The following is a 12,624-nucleotide window of genomic DNA, read 5'->3' on the forward strand; positions in this document are numbered from 1 at the left end:
AGAAAACAGGATGAGGTCAGGGCAAGTGGGTGCCAGGTAGAAAGAAAGTCATAAAGAAAAAGAGGAGAAGGGCCGAAAAGAAAATAGCTGGTGATTTTGTTCACTTTGTTATGTGTATAAAAGCAGGATGAAGTCCTGCCGTCTTTAGAGCGGTAAGTTTAATTTCTGCTACCCAGATCACCTCTCACTGCTCAGAAGCTTCATTTTAAAAAATTACTTCGACAATAATTTGTTCACTCATTCATTCACCTATCAGGTGGCCAGCACATTCCTTGTATACAAATGTAGAAAAGTCACCAACAGACACTCATATTTCATGACTGGCTCTCCCCCAGATCGTCAATAGCTCCTCCATCTGTTACCTGGATTAATTAAACTGTGGTGCCGATGAAGCCGAGTTCCACGGTTTGATCTGGGCCAGCAGGGTTCAGGATATAATGAGTAACTGGCCTGGGAAGTTACCAAAAAATAATTTTACCCTGCAACCACAGACTGTACCCGCTGTCCTGGCAAGCTGCCTCCCGGGCCTCTGCTGACAGCCAGAGCGCGCCGGCCATCACCCCGAGAGAAGCAAGCGGGGCTCCCCTTGGCCAAGCGTGGGCCTCCAGCACCACCCTTGACAGAGAGGAGCAGCGCTTCACACGCTGTGTGCGCCCAAGGAGAGCCGAGCTGTCCTGAATGTATACACTGAGCTGAACTAGAAATGCAAGGAGATGCCCCAGACGCAGGCAAGCTGACCGAGAGGGGGCGAGAGCTTTAGGGACCCCAACGACCACTTTGCAGAGGACAGTACTCAGCTGTGGCCCCTGGGAAAGCCTGGGTAAGGGTAGACCGAATCTGCACTTCGGGTCTTCCCGCTAAAGCCTGCCCCTTCCGCGATCTTCCCCTTCTCCGTTGACCTTGCCGTCGTTTCAGTCGCTCAAGTCCACGGAGTCCTCTCTGCTCCCATAGCCAGGTGATCCTGACCAAAGGAGAGCCACCTCGTGCCATTCCGCTGCTCAGAACTCGGCGGTGATTTCCATTCATTCAGGATAAAAGCCAGGCTTTGCCTTTCATCAGCCTCTGTGATCTGCCTGTGAGCTGAACCCCATCTTTCCTGCCCTCTCCAAACGCACATCCTGTCCCCTGCCCCCTCGCTCTCTCCATTCCTGCTATGCTGGTCTCCTTGCTGCTCCTGTAATTTCCTTCTGGACGTAGGCCCTTTGCACCTACTGTTCTCTCTGCCTGGAACGCCCTCTCCCCAGGTATCCACATGGCTCCAAGTTTTCACTCAGTGGCCTCCCGGTGAGCCCTCTTCTTGCTATTCGGTTTTACGTTGAAATCTGCCCCCCACCCAGCATATTTCTGATCCTCCTTATTCCACTCTACTTTTTAACTTTTTATTGTAGTAACATATATACGATTCAAGATTTCCCATTTTAACCACTTGCGAGTGTATACAACTCAGTGGTGTTAATTATATTCACACTATGTGCTACCATGTCCAGCATCCATTATCCCAGCCTTTTCATTCCCTCAACGAGAAGCTCTGCATCCATTAAAGCAATAAGGCCCTCTTCCTCTCCCCCCAGCCCCTGGTAACTTGTAATTTACTGTCTGTCCTTAGGAATTTGCTTCTAGGTATTTCTTGTAAATGAGATCATACAATATTTGTCCTCTTGTATCTGGCTTATTTCACTCAACACAGTGTCTTCAGGGTCCATCCACGTTGTAGCATGTAGCGGAACTTCATTCCTTTTTATGAGTGAATAATATTCCCTTGTGTGTATATACCACATTTGTTCATCTGCTGATGGACACTTGGTTTGCTTCCACCTTTTGGCTACCGTGACTAATGGTGCTATGAACATGTGTGTACAAACATCTGTTTGAGTCCCAGCTTTCAATTCTTTTGGGTATACCAAGAAACAGAATTGCCAGATTATATGGCAATTCTTTGTTCCTCTTTCTGAGAAACTGCAGTTTTCCATAGTGGCTGCCGTTTTACAAACCCACCAACAATGTATAAGGGTTTCAATTTCTCTTTGTTCTCACCAACACTTATTTTCTGTTTTTTTTCCTAGTGTGTATGAAGTGTCTCCCATGGTTTTTAACAATTTCTAATATGCTGTGTAATTTATTATATTTATTATTCTTTGTCTCTCTCCCCTCACCCCACTCAAAACAGAAGAGGGCAGGGACATAAAGTGCAATCTGTATTATTTACTACTGTACTCCAGCAAATAGCCCTGGCACACGGGTATATATTTGTTGAATAAATGAGGAAGCAAATGAACTTCCAGGTAACAAGATGGCTATCTTTGGAGATGTGGTTAACGTGATTTTCTTCATTTAATTATATAGTTGCTTTATAACTAATGTCTGAGCCAAAAATCAAAGAATCGTTTTCCTGTACATACCCCATCGAATGTACTTCTTGATGTGCATCACATTTTTAAAGAGTGTCACATATATAGTTAGCCACGCTTTCCCTTAGGGTCTTATTTTGAAACCCAGGCATCCAGTTCTACATGCGCTGATAGGACTTTTGAGTCCATTTGATCCATTGTATAAGAGAGCTTTAAATCAGGAACTGCCATGGGACTGCTCTGGAATTGGAAAGTAGCCAAAACTCCCTCTCGGATAATAACAAAGAAGTATTCCTTGGCTGTGCATCATCTCAGGACAGAAGCTAGCCAAGGCCCGGAGCTTAAAGCCAAATGCAAGTCGCCATCAGTTGGCACTGCAGAAGGAAACGGAGACTGTGTGTGTGGCGGTGGTGCTTCTTAGTAGTCTTTCTTTCCACACAATAGGTCAGCAAGGGAAAACAATGCAAATAAGGGGAAAGAAGAAGAGGAAAGAGTCTACCTGCCAGTGGTGAGTATAATTAGGAGTGGGGGGCAGGGCTAGCCAGCAAAAGATGCTGAGATGGGAGGAAGTGACAGAAGATAGAAACAGCGCCTGGGGAAGCCCACCCATAGGCTGTTGCCGCTCTTGAAGCATCTGTGCACGTATGTGTGTGTTTGTTGGAGGTGAGAGAGGAGAGACTTCTTCAACTCCATTAAAAAAAAGTGCCCGTGAAAGCTTCCCATGGTAATGAGCTAGAATAAATGGAGAGGATGAGAACTAATACATCCTGGGTAGCACCCCAGAAGAGCCTTTTGCGTCACCAGAGCTGCCCACAGCTTCCTCTAGCAGTGTCCGGCAGGGCGTGTTTCCCTAAATACCAGTTTCCGTGGAAAACGGTGGGGGGCGGGAGGTGGGAATAAAAGGTTCCATAGGCAAAAATCCTTGAGAAGCATTAGGTTAAACAGAGCTTAAATAGGTTTCTTTACTACCTCTCTTAGTATTCTGAGGGGAATCGTGACTCACCAAAAGGGGCCGCCATATGCAGACTTTCCCAGACTTGGACCAGGAAGCACCGTTTCTGTAGGGCGTCATGCAAACGTTGGGTTGCTGCTGTGTTGGTCGCACTGGGGGAGGTGTAGCTAAAAAAGCAAAGGTTGTGCCCACCTTAAAAAATTTCCGATCCTTTAAAGATAATTAGAGCAAATTATCAGTAAATAAGTTATCACCCTAAAGGGTGTTTTAAACTCACAGAGTAGTTGTTGAAATTCTTTTCATCTTTTGAGGTTTGGAACAAACTATAGGCTTATGCCATCTCAGCTGTGTCCACATAAATGAATAATAGAGAAATGCCCTGGCCACTCCCTACCGTGGGCCATTTATTCAGGAGAAACACAGTGACTGAGTAAATGCTGTTGACTGGATTTCCAAATGGTGTCTTAGGTACATTGAACTCATATTTATCACTGGAAAGTAGACAAAACTGGTGAAAACCTGATTGGTGTTTGGCAGACAGTCAATGCTCACCACATGTTGGTAGAATAAAAAGTGAACGGCAGTTCAGAAGTTTTTGCTTGGATTTTTTTCTGTTTCAAAGAACAAATTTCTAATCACAGTAGTATGTCTTAGATTTTTCTTCTACCACTAGTGAATTTGCATGACTTTGACAGTGGCTTCTAATTTATATCCCTAGAGACTGCTGGCCAATGAAATCCCTGCATGGTTTAACTAAAGCACAGTGAGAGCTGCTCTTTAGTTTTAATATGCAGAATCCCATAAAGTAAAATTGCAGATGATCATAAAATTCATCATTGTCAGAAGCCAGATGGTATCTACTCAGCTAGGCTCAGTGTTGATATATTCTCAGGTGGGCCAATAAAACAAACTGAAACAATAACAGAGTACAAAATGAGGTGCTTCTCAGTCTGTTCTCTTGCGTTTGTTGTGGCTAACTTGGCTAACCTTTGGTTTTCGACTTAATTCCCCAAATGACTTGTGGTGGTGGTAGTTTTTCACCATCCCAGTTAAGTCTTTGTCATTGTCCTTTATCAACCCACTATCTCCTTTCTAGATCTCAAATAATCCAGCTAACCCCATCCCACTGCCATGAAGCCATCTTTTTCCAAGAACTCATTTGGTCAAGTCCCATCATACAGGAAAGATCCACTTGCACTTTATATGTAGCCCATATTAATTTGGTAGCTTGAACGCAGTGCAAGAAAGGAAAGATCATTTTTCTGTGACTCGGACTGTTTTCTTTTTGCACTACCAGTGAAGAGTCTGTCAGAGCAACTAGAATGAAAACTATAAATCTCAACCTGGGAAAGGCAAGTTAGTATTAGTTTGGGCTTTTGAGTGGTTTCTTTTTTTTTGGTTTGGTTTGGTTGCTTTTACCATCTTCTGTCTCCCACTGTTGCATTCTGATTCAGGATATGAAATATTGTAAGAAAACAAATTTTTGTGGGTCACTGTGTGAACATTTAGATTTCCACTGAACTTGACTTTTATACCACTCACCTACCTTTCTGAGAAACAAACATTGAGAGCTTAGAGAAAATTATGGTCCGCATGTCATGGTAGCAGAACTGTGTTCTTGTCCTGAAGAATAAATTGTAGGGTTTGGAATGATCACTCCCCAAATACTGCAGCACAAAATCTAGAAATGACGAGAAGTAGGATTCACACCTGTGAACAGTGGCAAAGACAAAAAATACTCTGGGGGACGTGCCAAAGAAATGCCTTTTGCTCCTTGTGGCCGTGCCCAGGAATCTGAGGCAAGGCTTTGAATGATTCAGACAAGTTAAAATATATTATAGATAGCCACGGTGTTATCATCTGAAGGATGAGAAAGGGATTTCAGAGAAGCCTTTTTTTAGCCTCTGCTTTGCTGAACACTTTTACAGAAAAGATTTTAGAGCCATCCCTGAAGTCCTATCTAGAGATTTCTATATCCCTCATCTCCAGCTCTTCTCCAGCAAATGGCAAGAAAAGGGAAATTCTAGTGATGATCTGGACCCTGGTGCAATATTAAGTCATGTTTCCTACTCAAGGGTGCCTGGCATTATTATTTTCCATGCTTTCCTCTATGTCTAAAATGGTGTGCTTGTTTTTAAACAAGAATTATTGTGGAGAAAAACTATGTGCTGCTGAGTCTAATGGGTTCGTGCCGCCCAGCACAAAAGAAAGTTCAGCCTGCCCAGGAATGGCACCGCACACACGGAGAGCTGACACAGCAAGATGACGCAACAAAAAGAAACACAGATTCCCGTGCCGCTGACAACAACAGAAGCGGACGAAGAAGAACATACAGCAAATAGACACAGAGAACAGACAACTGGGGTGGGGGGGAGGGGAGAGAAATAAAATAAATAAATAAATCTTTAAAAAAATTTTTTTTCTTAAGCAAAGGTTATACACATCCAGGGCAGTGTTTTGCTTCTAAAAATGTATTATTTGGGCACATTCTATTAACTGAAGCAAATTGTTCCAGACATTTTAAGTCAGGAACAAATATTTCTGATCAGAAATATTAATTTGAGTAAACTCTGGCTGTGGTGCAATTTTAGTTATTTTCCTAGGCTACTTTCCCTTCATGTTCCACTCATATATAATTTTTCTACTGTCCAGGAGAATTTCGGAGATTTCAGAATATGCCTCAGAGAAATACTTTCTAAAATGTATGTACATAGAAGAAAATTTGAAAGACGTTTACAGAACCATAACAGAAGTCAATTTAAATAAACAAAACCTACAGAGCACCACGAATGAACATGATACTCTGGTAGTTGCCATTATATCACGACAAATTCCTTGGAAAATATGTTTAGATGTTCTTAAGGTTTTATGTTTCCACGCATAGACCTTATTTTAGGGTAACTAAACTCTTAAAAGAACACTCAAGAATCCCAAAGGCTTTTGCTTATATTCCTTAAAAATCATTCTTAAAGAATAAAACCTGGTGCTTGGGCTCCCTAGGGGAATGGGCTGCTTTGGATAGCTGCAAGATACCCAAGAGAAGAGCTTTTAAATTCATAAACTCCTATTTCGAGTTTTTAATGCCAATCTCTCAAGAACCCATTAGACTCAGCAGCACTCCTTGCACGCATCAGCACTGTACGTGGGCCAGCTCCACACGGGTCAAGAAGGCCCAGGGTTTGAACCATGGACCTCCCATGTGGTAGACGGACGCCCTAACCACTGGGCCAAGTCCACTTCCCAAGAAAATTTTAATTCTTCTTCTTTATCTGAATTATTTGTTCTGGTCATTTCTGATCCTGTTTACCTAAAGGTACTTCCCTAACGAGAAGGAGCTTTAAATTTTAAAAAAATATTTTTGATATATGTAGAATTTAATAGGACCTATGAGAAATTTCTCTATGGTTGAAAGTACAGACTGGTTAATATGTTTGTTTTTTTTATTTTGAAACTTTTTCCATAATGAAAAAAGAAATGTAGGTACCTATTAGAAAATTTAGAATATATAGATGAATCAATAAAATTAAGTTAAGCATCTATGTTCTGTGTTACCATTTTGATGTATATCTTTCCACATTTTCTATGGTATACACTTATACACACATACATACATGCATCCAAATGGAATCAACTGGTAAAACTTGGCACAAAAATACATAAGCCAAAGTAATAATGATTGATGTTTGGTTGTATGATTTGCTAAAAAGTACTGCTTAATATGAGCTTTCTTAGAATTTTGAATGTAGATGGGATCCAAACATAAAAATTGCAAATTTTTTCTTTTACTGCCATTAAATTTTCCTGAGTTATAACGATAATGCATTAGTTGTACTTCCTTTTAAAACATCCTTTCTAACATGATAGATTTCTCATGGTACTTGCCAAGAATATAATGTTTGTGTGCTTAGTTGTTTTAACTGAACTGCTTGAATTCGACTCTTAGAACCATCGCTTATGGTTTTAATAGCCATTATTTAAAAAATAAATATTTTTACTTCTGAAGATGTCTCTAATAATTACATCTAAAGAAAAAATAAAACGGCATTTAGCAGTACTGTTCTCTGTGGTAGAATTAAGAATAGTTTTTGTTTACTTGTCTTTCCGTCTATATTTTCTGGTGTTACACACACAGCATATATTATAATGAGAAAAGGAGTTATTTAAAAGGAATTAAGGAAATGTTGATCCATTTGCTACCTGATGCAAAAGAATGTGCGAACCCTGGATTCCAGAAATAACCGGCCTATTTGGTTTTCCTCAGTGACAACGCATCTTTGAGGTCAAACTCCCCAAAAGATTGTTCCATCCCTTTCGAAACAGCATGCGTGAGAATTTGGTTTTCCTTTTTGGGTAAAGTTTCTACAAAGCTTGCTGATAAAGCTCTTTAATTTTCCTTTCTGCAAAACAATTCAGTGACTTCTGGAGCTGAACTGAGATGAAGCCGATACTGGGTCTCAATTCGTCAACTTTAAAGCAGAAACTAGGGTCATGAAGACATGAAGTCCTGAAATACTCTCCAAAGTACAGTCCCATCGAGCTCACATAGCCCTTGGCAACACTGGCTGAAACTTGCAGTTGGCTCACACGTCTCCTCCAGTTTGGCCATTTTCACCGTCTCTATCAGCCACAGAACACTGGGACAGGTCAGGGGAAATTTCTTCTAATTTCATGTGGCCCTTGAAAAATGATTTTCTTTCAGGGAAACATCTTTCAAGATAAAGCACATCTAAGTTAAGAGATAGAATAATTATGTGAGTGAAACCAATGGCTCATATAAAGCCATTCCAAGCTTTATACCTGGCTGCTATGGGTATCTGAAGAGCTACCACCTCTGTCTTCCATTGAAAAAATCCACGATGCTTCTTGGAGCCATCTCCTTCCGTCCCTGGCCCTTTTGTGGTTTTAATGCCATCAGTATGATTCAACCTGTATTTATTGAGTATGCCTAATCTATGATTAATGCTTAAACAGGTGAAAGTGCATCTAACTAATCTCCTCCCCCATAAGCTTTTTGTCTGATTTCCTACACAATAAGCCTTGATGGAAATCACACCGTAATTCTAATGACATCTCTTGATTTTCGATTCCAGCTATGAAAATTCAGGATGCGCTGGAGAATGTAAGCCTACTTTAAAGTGCAGGAGAAATCTATTGGCATGGAATAAAAGCCGTACTGTTTATTGGGATTGTGCCAATAGCTGCCGTACTTAGTATTGCTTCTTTTTTTTTTTTTAATGGAGCCAATTCTTCATGCAATTTCCAAACTAAGTCAAAAGGAAACTTTCTCAATCTTTATGATGCTTTCATCAGATAACCAATATAAATTATCTTCTAGAGTACTCTCTCTCCTCAGACTTTAGTTCTTGAGAAGTTAGAGATAAACAAAGATGGCCTTAATAAATTTAACCTTGTAAATATATGATTTTAGGTTCTTTTTCTCCTTGGGGCAATAGGCCAAGTATCACCAACGATTCAGTTTTCTGACTTTTTCAAAAAATGTCATGGCATCAAGGATATTATTGCTTAGCAAATTGCAATAGACAATTAGGATGATTTTTATTCCTTTTGCTATAATTAAAATTGGTTGCCTGGGAAAACCAGTGCCACTCCTTTGATTAGATACTGAATTTGGACTCTAAAGAATCCCTTGAAGAGGGAAAGCTTTGCTTTCTAAAGAGTGAGATGCCAGGGAAAGTATATAAACCTGACTTTGAGCAACCATTAAAGAAGGAACATGGCCTCTCTGTGTTTGGGTGAGGGAGTATTTAGAGGGTTTTCTGGCTTGCTGTATTGTTGGGCTTTCGGTGGAGATTGGGAAGGAGAGTTTGCTTGCCTTGTCTGTACAGCTGTTCTATCCTTATTCAGAATCTTCATGCCAAATCTAAGACCTTTTCTTTGGACTTGCCAGAAGGGGAGGAGCGAGGCAAGAAGATATTCATGAATTTTCCATAAGAACTGGCTAGTTTTTGTAGCAGCCTTTTCTGGTTTCCCCCTCACTCAGTAAGGATGACAAGCCCCCTGAGGACCTCTGAGGATGCTTTGCTCTCATTCACTGTATTTCTTTTTCCCTCTCACCCCAAACAGAAATATACCTCCATCTGCATATCTCAGTGAGGGAACCGTTCTCCTTGGGTTGCCTATAAGACACAACTATTCCAAGGTCCACAGGAGGGAGGAATAGCATATGGATTAGAGTGGACTTACTGATATTCTATTCATGAGCTATTGTGATGAGTAATCGAAGAAAATGTGGCATTGGTGTGGAGAAAGTGGCCATGGTGGCTGCTCAGGGTGGGGAATGGGAGGAAGAGATGAGATGTGGAGGCATTTTCAGGACTTGGAGTTGTCCTGGGTGATGCTGCAGGGACAGTTACCGGACATTGAATGTCCTCCCATGGCCCACTGGGTGGCCTGTGGGAGAGTGTGGGCTATGGTGTGGACCATTGACCATGAGGTGCAGCGGTGCTCAGAGATGTATTCACCAAATGCAATGAATGTCTCATGATGATGGAGGAGATTGTTGCTATGGGGGGAGGAGTGGGATGATGGGGGTAGGGGGGTATATGGGGACCTCATATTTTTTTAATGTAATAATTTTAAAAATAAAGACAAAAAAAAAAAGAATGAAAAAAAAAAACAAGTGGTAGGAAAGAGCTATTTGGGGGATTTGTTGGTCAGGGACGTTGTAGCCTTGGCGATCTCCTACCAGCCCACCCTAATGCCTGATGCTTGTTGAGCCCCCGCGGGTACCTGACCCTCTACCTAGCACGTTCTCTCGTTTGCTCCTCCTAACAGCCCTGGGAAGTGGGTGCCCCTCGCAGTTGTGTGTTGCAAGTGGGATAATGGAATTTCTAGATGTCAAGTACGTTGTGGAAGGCCCCAGAGCTGGTAATCTGTGGAGCAAGGGCTTAGACCCATTCAGTCTCATCTCAGGATCTGAGTTCTCTTTTTATTTAATTTATATTTGCTTGTATTTTTTTGTTTTGTTTTGTTTTGAAGTCTGAATTCTTAATCTCTTTGTAAAATCTTTCTCTAGTCTTGTGGGCAGAGAAGAACCTTGGGTGTAAAGAATTAGCCCATCTTATTTTCAGTACCCAGTCTAGAGAAAATTGTGCCAGAGCCTCATGAAAGAGCTAGGTTCTGGTCCCAGCTCTACTAATGCTTGCCATCTGACCATGGCTTAGTCAATTAACTCTTCTGAGCTTGCTTCCCTGTATGTAAAATGGGAGAGTTGGATTAGGTCTATGTTCCTCTACTTTTTCAGACTGAGATCCACAGTGAGAAATACGTTTTATTTTGCAACCCAGTCCATCCATGTACTGCATAACTGAAACAAATATTTCATAAAACAGTGTGCACCCTTACTTCGTATAAATGCCCTCGGATATTTTCTATTCTATTCCAGTTTTTAAAATACTGATTGTGATCTACTCAGTTGAGTCTTAGAAATTGGAACCAGGTGACATAGTTTACATCTTGTTGTCTTAAAATCCTGTCAGCCTACGTGGATGTTAACTTGGAGGCTCTCTTATCTTAAATGCACTTTTATTTGAAGCCAGTAAATATTTCACATCATAGGGGAGACCCTTTTGGTATAAGCTAGTTGCTTAGTAATGATCACTTGCATTTACTGTGTACCCCCAAGTGCCAGGGGCTTAAAATACAATCTCTCATGCAGCCATCGTCGTGACCCAGGGATCATTGTTTATCAAGGCTCCGCAGGTGATTCCCACGTGGAGACAAGGTTGAGAGCCCTGGCTTCAAAGTCTCAGTTAAAGAAATTGGAGAGCTTTAAGAAGCTTTTCCATTTTGCTTTCCTGCAAACAAGAGTTAGTAAAAATTACTGCTTAAACCTCTTCAGCTGCTGTTTTCTAAAGCTCAAGTTCAGGACTGTTGCTGTTTCTTTGGAGCACATAGAAAAAATGTCAGATAAGCAACCTTGTATTGGCTTTTCAACCCTAAAGGAAGCAGAGAATGACGAGGGGGTTGGTGGAGGGATTGTACAGGAAGCTGTGATATCATTGAGTAACTCTCTCTATAATACTTCAGAATTCAGTCCACATAATTTTGACAATAGTTTCTATATGATTGGCAAAGTCACTTATTAAATTAATCAGAAATTACAGTGACAGTTATCGGCCAAGTTGACGGGGCAATATAGAAAGCCAGATCAGACTGAGGTCTCGATAGATATGACAGGCTATCAATGAAAGATTTCCACTTTTTCCTATGGATTATGGTAACTAAGCTAAAAGCCAAGAACTTCCCTTCCACCCCCATTTTCCCACAGAAGTAGGAAGACGTCATTTCACTAACTTCTCACCCACTCCCATCTTGGATCTCCGTTGTGCTGGTGTGTGAGCTATGCATTGCCTTTGAAAATATAATTGATTCTCAGTCCATTTCACTATGTTGCATGCAGGAGTCTCCAAATTAGGTACTGTATCATACTGCTGGGTTGTTGGGATTTTTTTTATGTCCCAGGAGACACCATTAATAATGTTAAAAATATGGGGTATCACCATAATAAGAACTAATACATTCTGTGCTGAAAGATTGTGGTATCTTCCTTTCAGGCCACTGGACCAATGGAAAGTCCTGAGTGCTTCTACTTGGGCCAACAAAGAGTCTCAGCGTTTTTGCTGGGCGCTTAGTAACAGTCCTCAATATTTGGTTACAGAATGATGTGGCTGCACTTTTGAAACCAATATCTGACAAGATTCAGGAAATACAGACTTTCCGAGAAAGCAATCGGGACAGTACGATGTTCAATCACCTCTCGGCTGTCAGCGAGAGCATCCCCGCGCTTGGCTGGATAGCTGTGGTGAGTCCAGAGGTGACGCTACCCCTCACCTGGTCACATTTCTGGATATTCAGGAGAGTGCAAAGCTCTGGTTTCTTGTCCTCCCCCTCCTGCTCCTTCGCTCCGATGCACCAAAAGAAGCTTCCTTTCAGGAAGACTGCTTACGCAGCTTCTTGCCCTGCTGCAGGGGGACGGCTTTGTGTGCTGCGATGGGGAGAGTGCTTCGGCAACCTTGACATGTCAGATTGCTCTTCGAGCTTGCAAGACAGCGCCTCCGTTGCCTGCCTTCTTCTTAACACCGTCTTCTTTCTTATCCTATTTTTCTTCCCCCTGTGCTTGGGTGATGGTCCTGATCTCTCAGTCCCCCAAACCGGGTCCTTACGTCAAGGAGATGAATGACGCTGCCACCTTTTATGCTAACAGGGTCTTAAAGGACTACAAACACAGGTAAGTACCTTCTTTTACTGACCAAATTTTCAGTTGATCACTGGTTTGATGTTGGTTCCTTAAACTTAATGTAG

The 12,624-nt window shown here is 41.7% G+C and overlaps 1 protein-coding gene across 2 annotated transcripts in view; it reads left to right on the forward strand.

The window, feature by feature from the left end:
- CAP2 (cyclase associated actin cytoskeleton regulatory protein 2) overlaps window positions 1-12,624 on the forward strand; it is a 161,419-nt gene that overhangs the window by 85,404 nt on the left and 63,391 nt on the right. For both annotated transcript variants that reach the window (XM_004484784.5, XM_004484785.5), the window contains exons 5-6: window positions 11,981-12,124; window positions 12,465-12,550. In XM_004484784.5, coding sequence (XP_004484841.1) covers window positions 11,981-12,124; window positions 12,465-12,550 — 230 coding nt within the window. The remainder of the gene's footprint in view (window positions 1-11,980; window positions 12,125-12,464; window positions 12,551-12,624) is intronic.

This window comes from Dasypus novemcinctus, chromosome 22 (assembly GCF_030445035.2).
Source record: "Dasypus novemcinctus isolate mDasNov1 chromosome 22, mDasNov1.1.hap2, whole genome shotgun sequence".
NCBI lineage: Eukaryota > Metazoa > Chordata > Mammalia > Cingulata > Dasypodidae > Dasypus > Dasypus novemcinctus.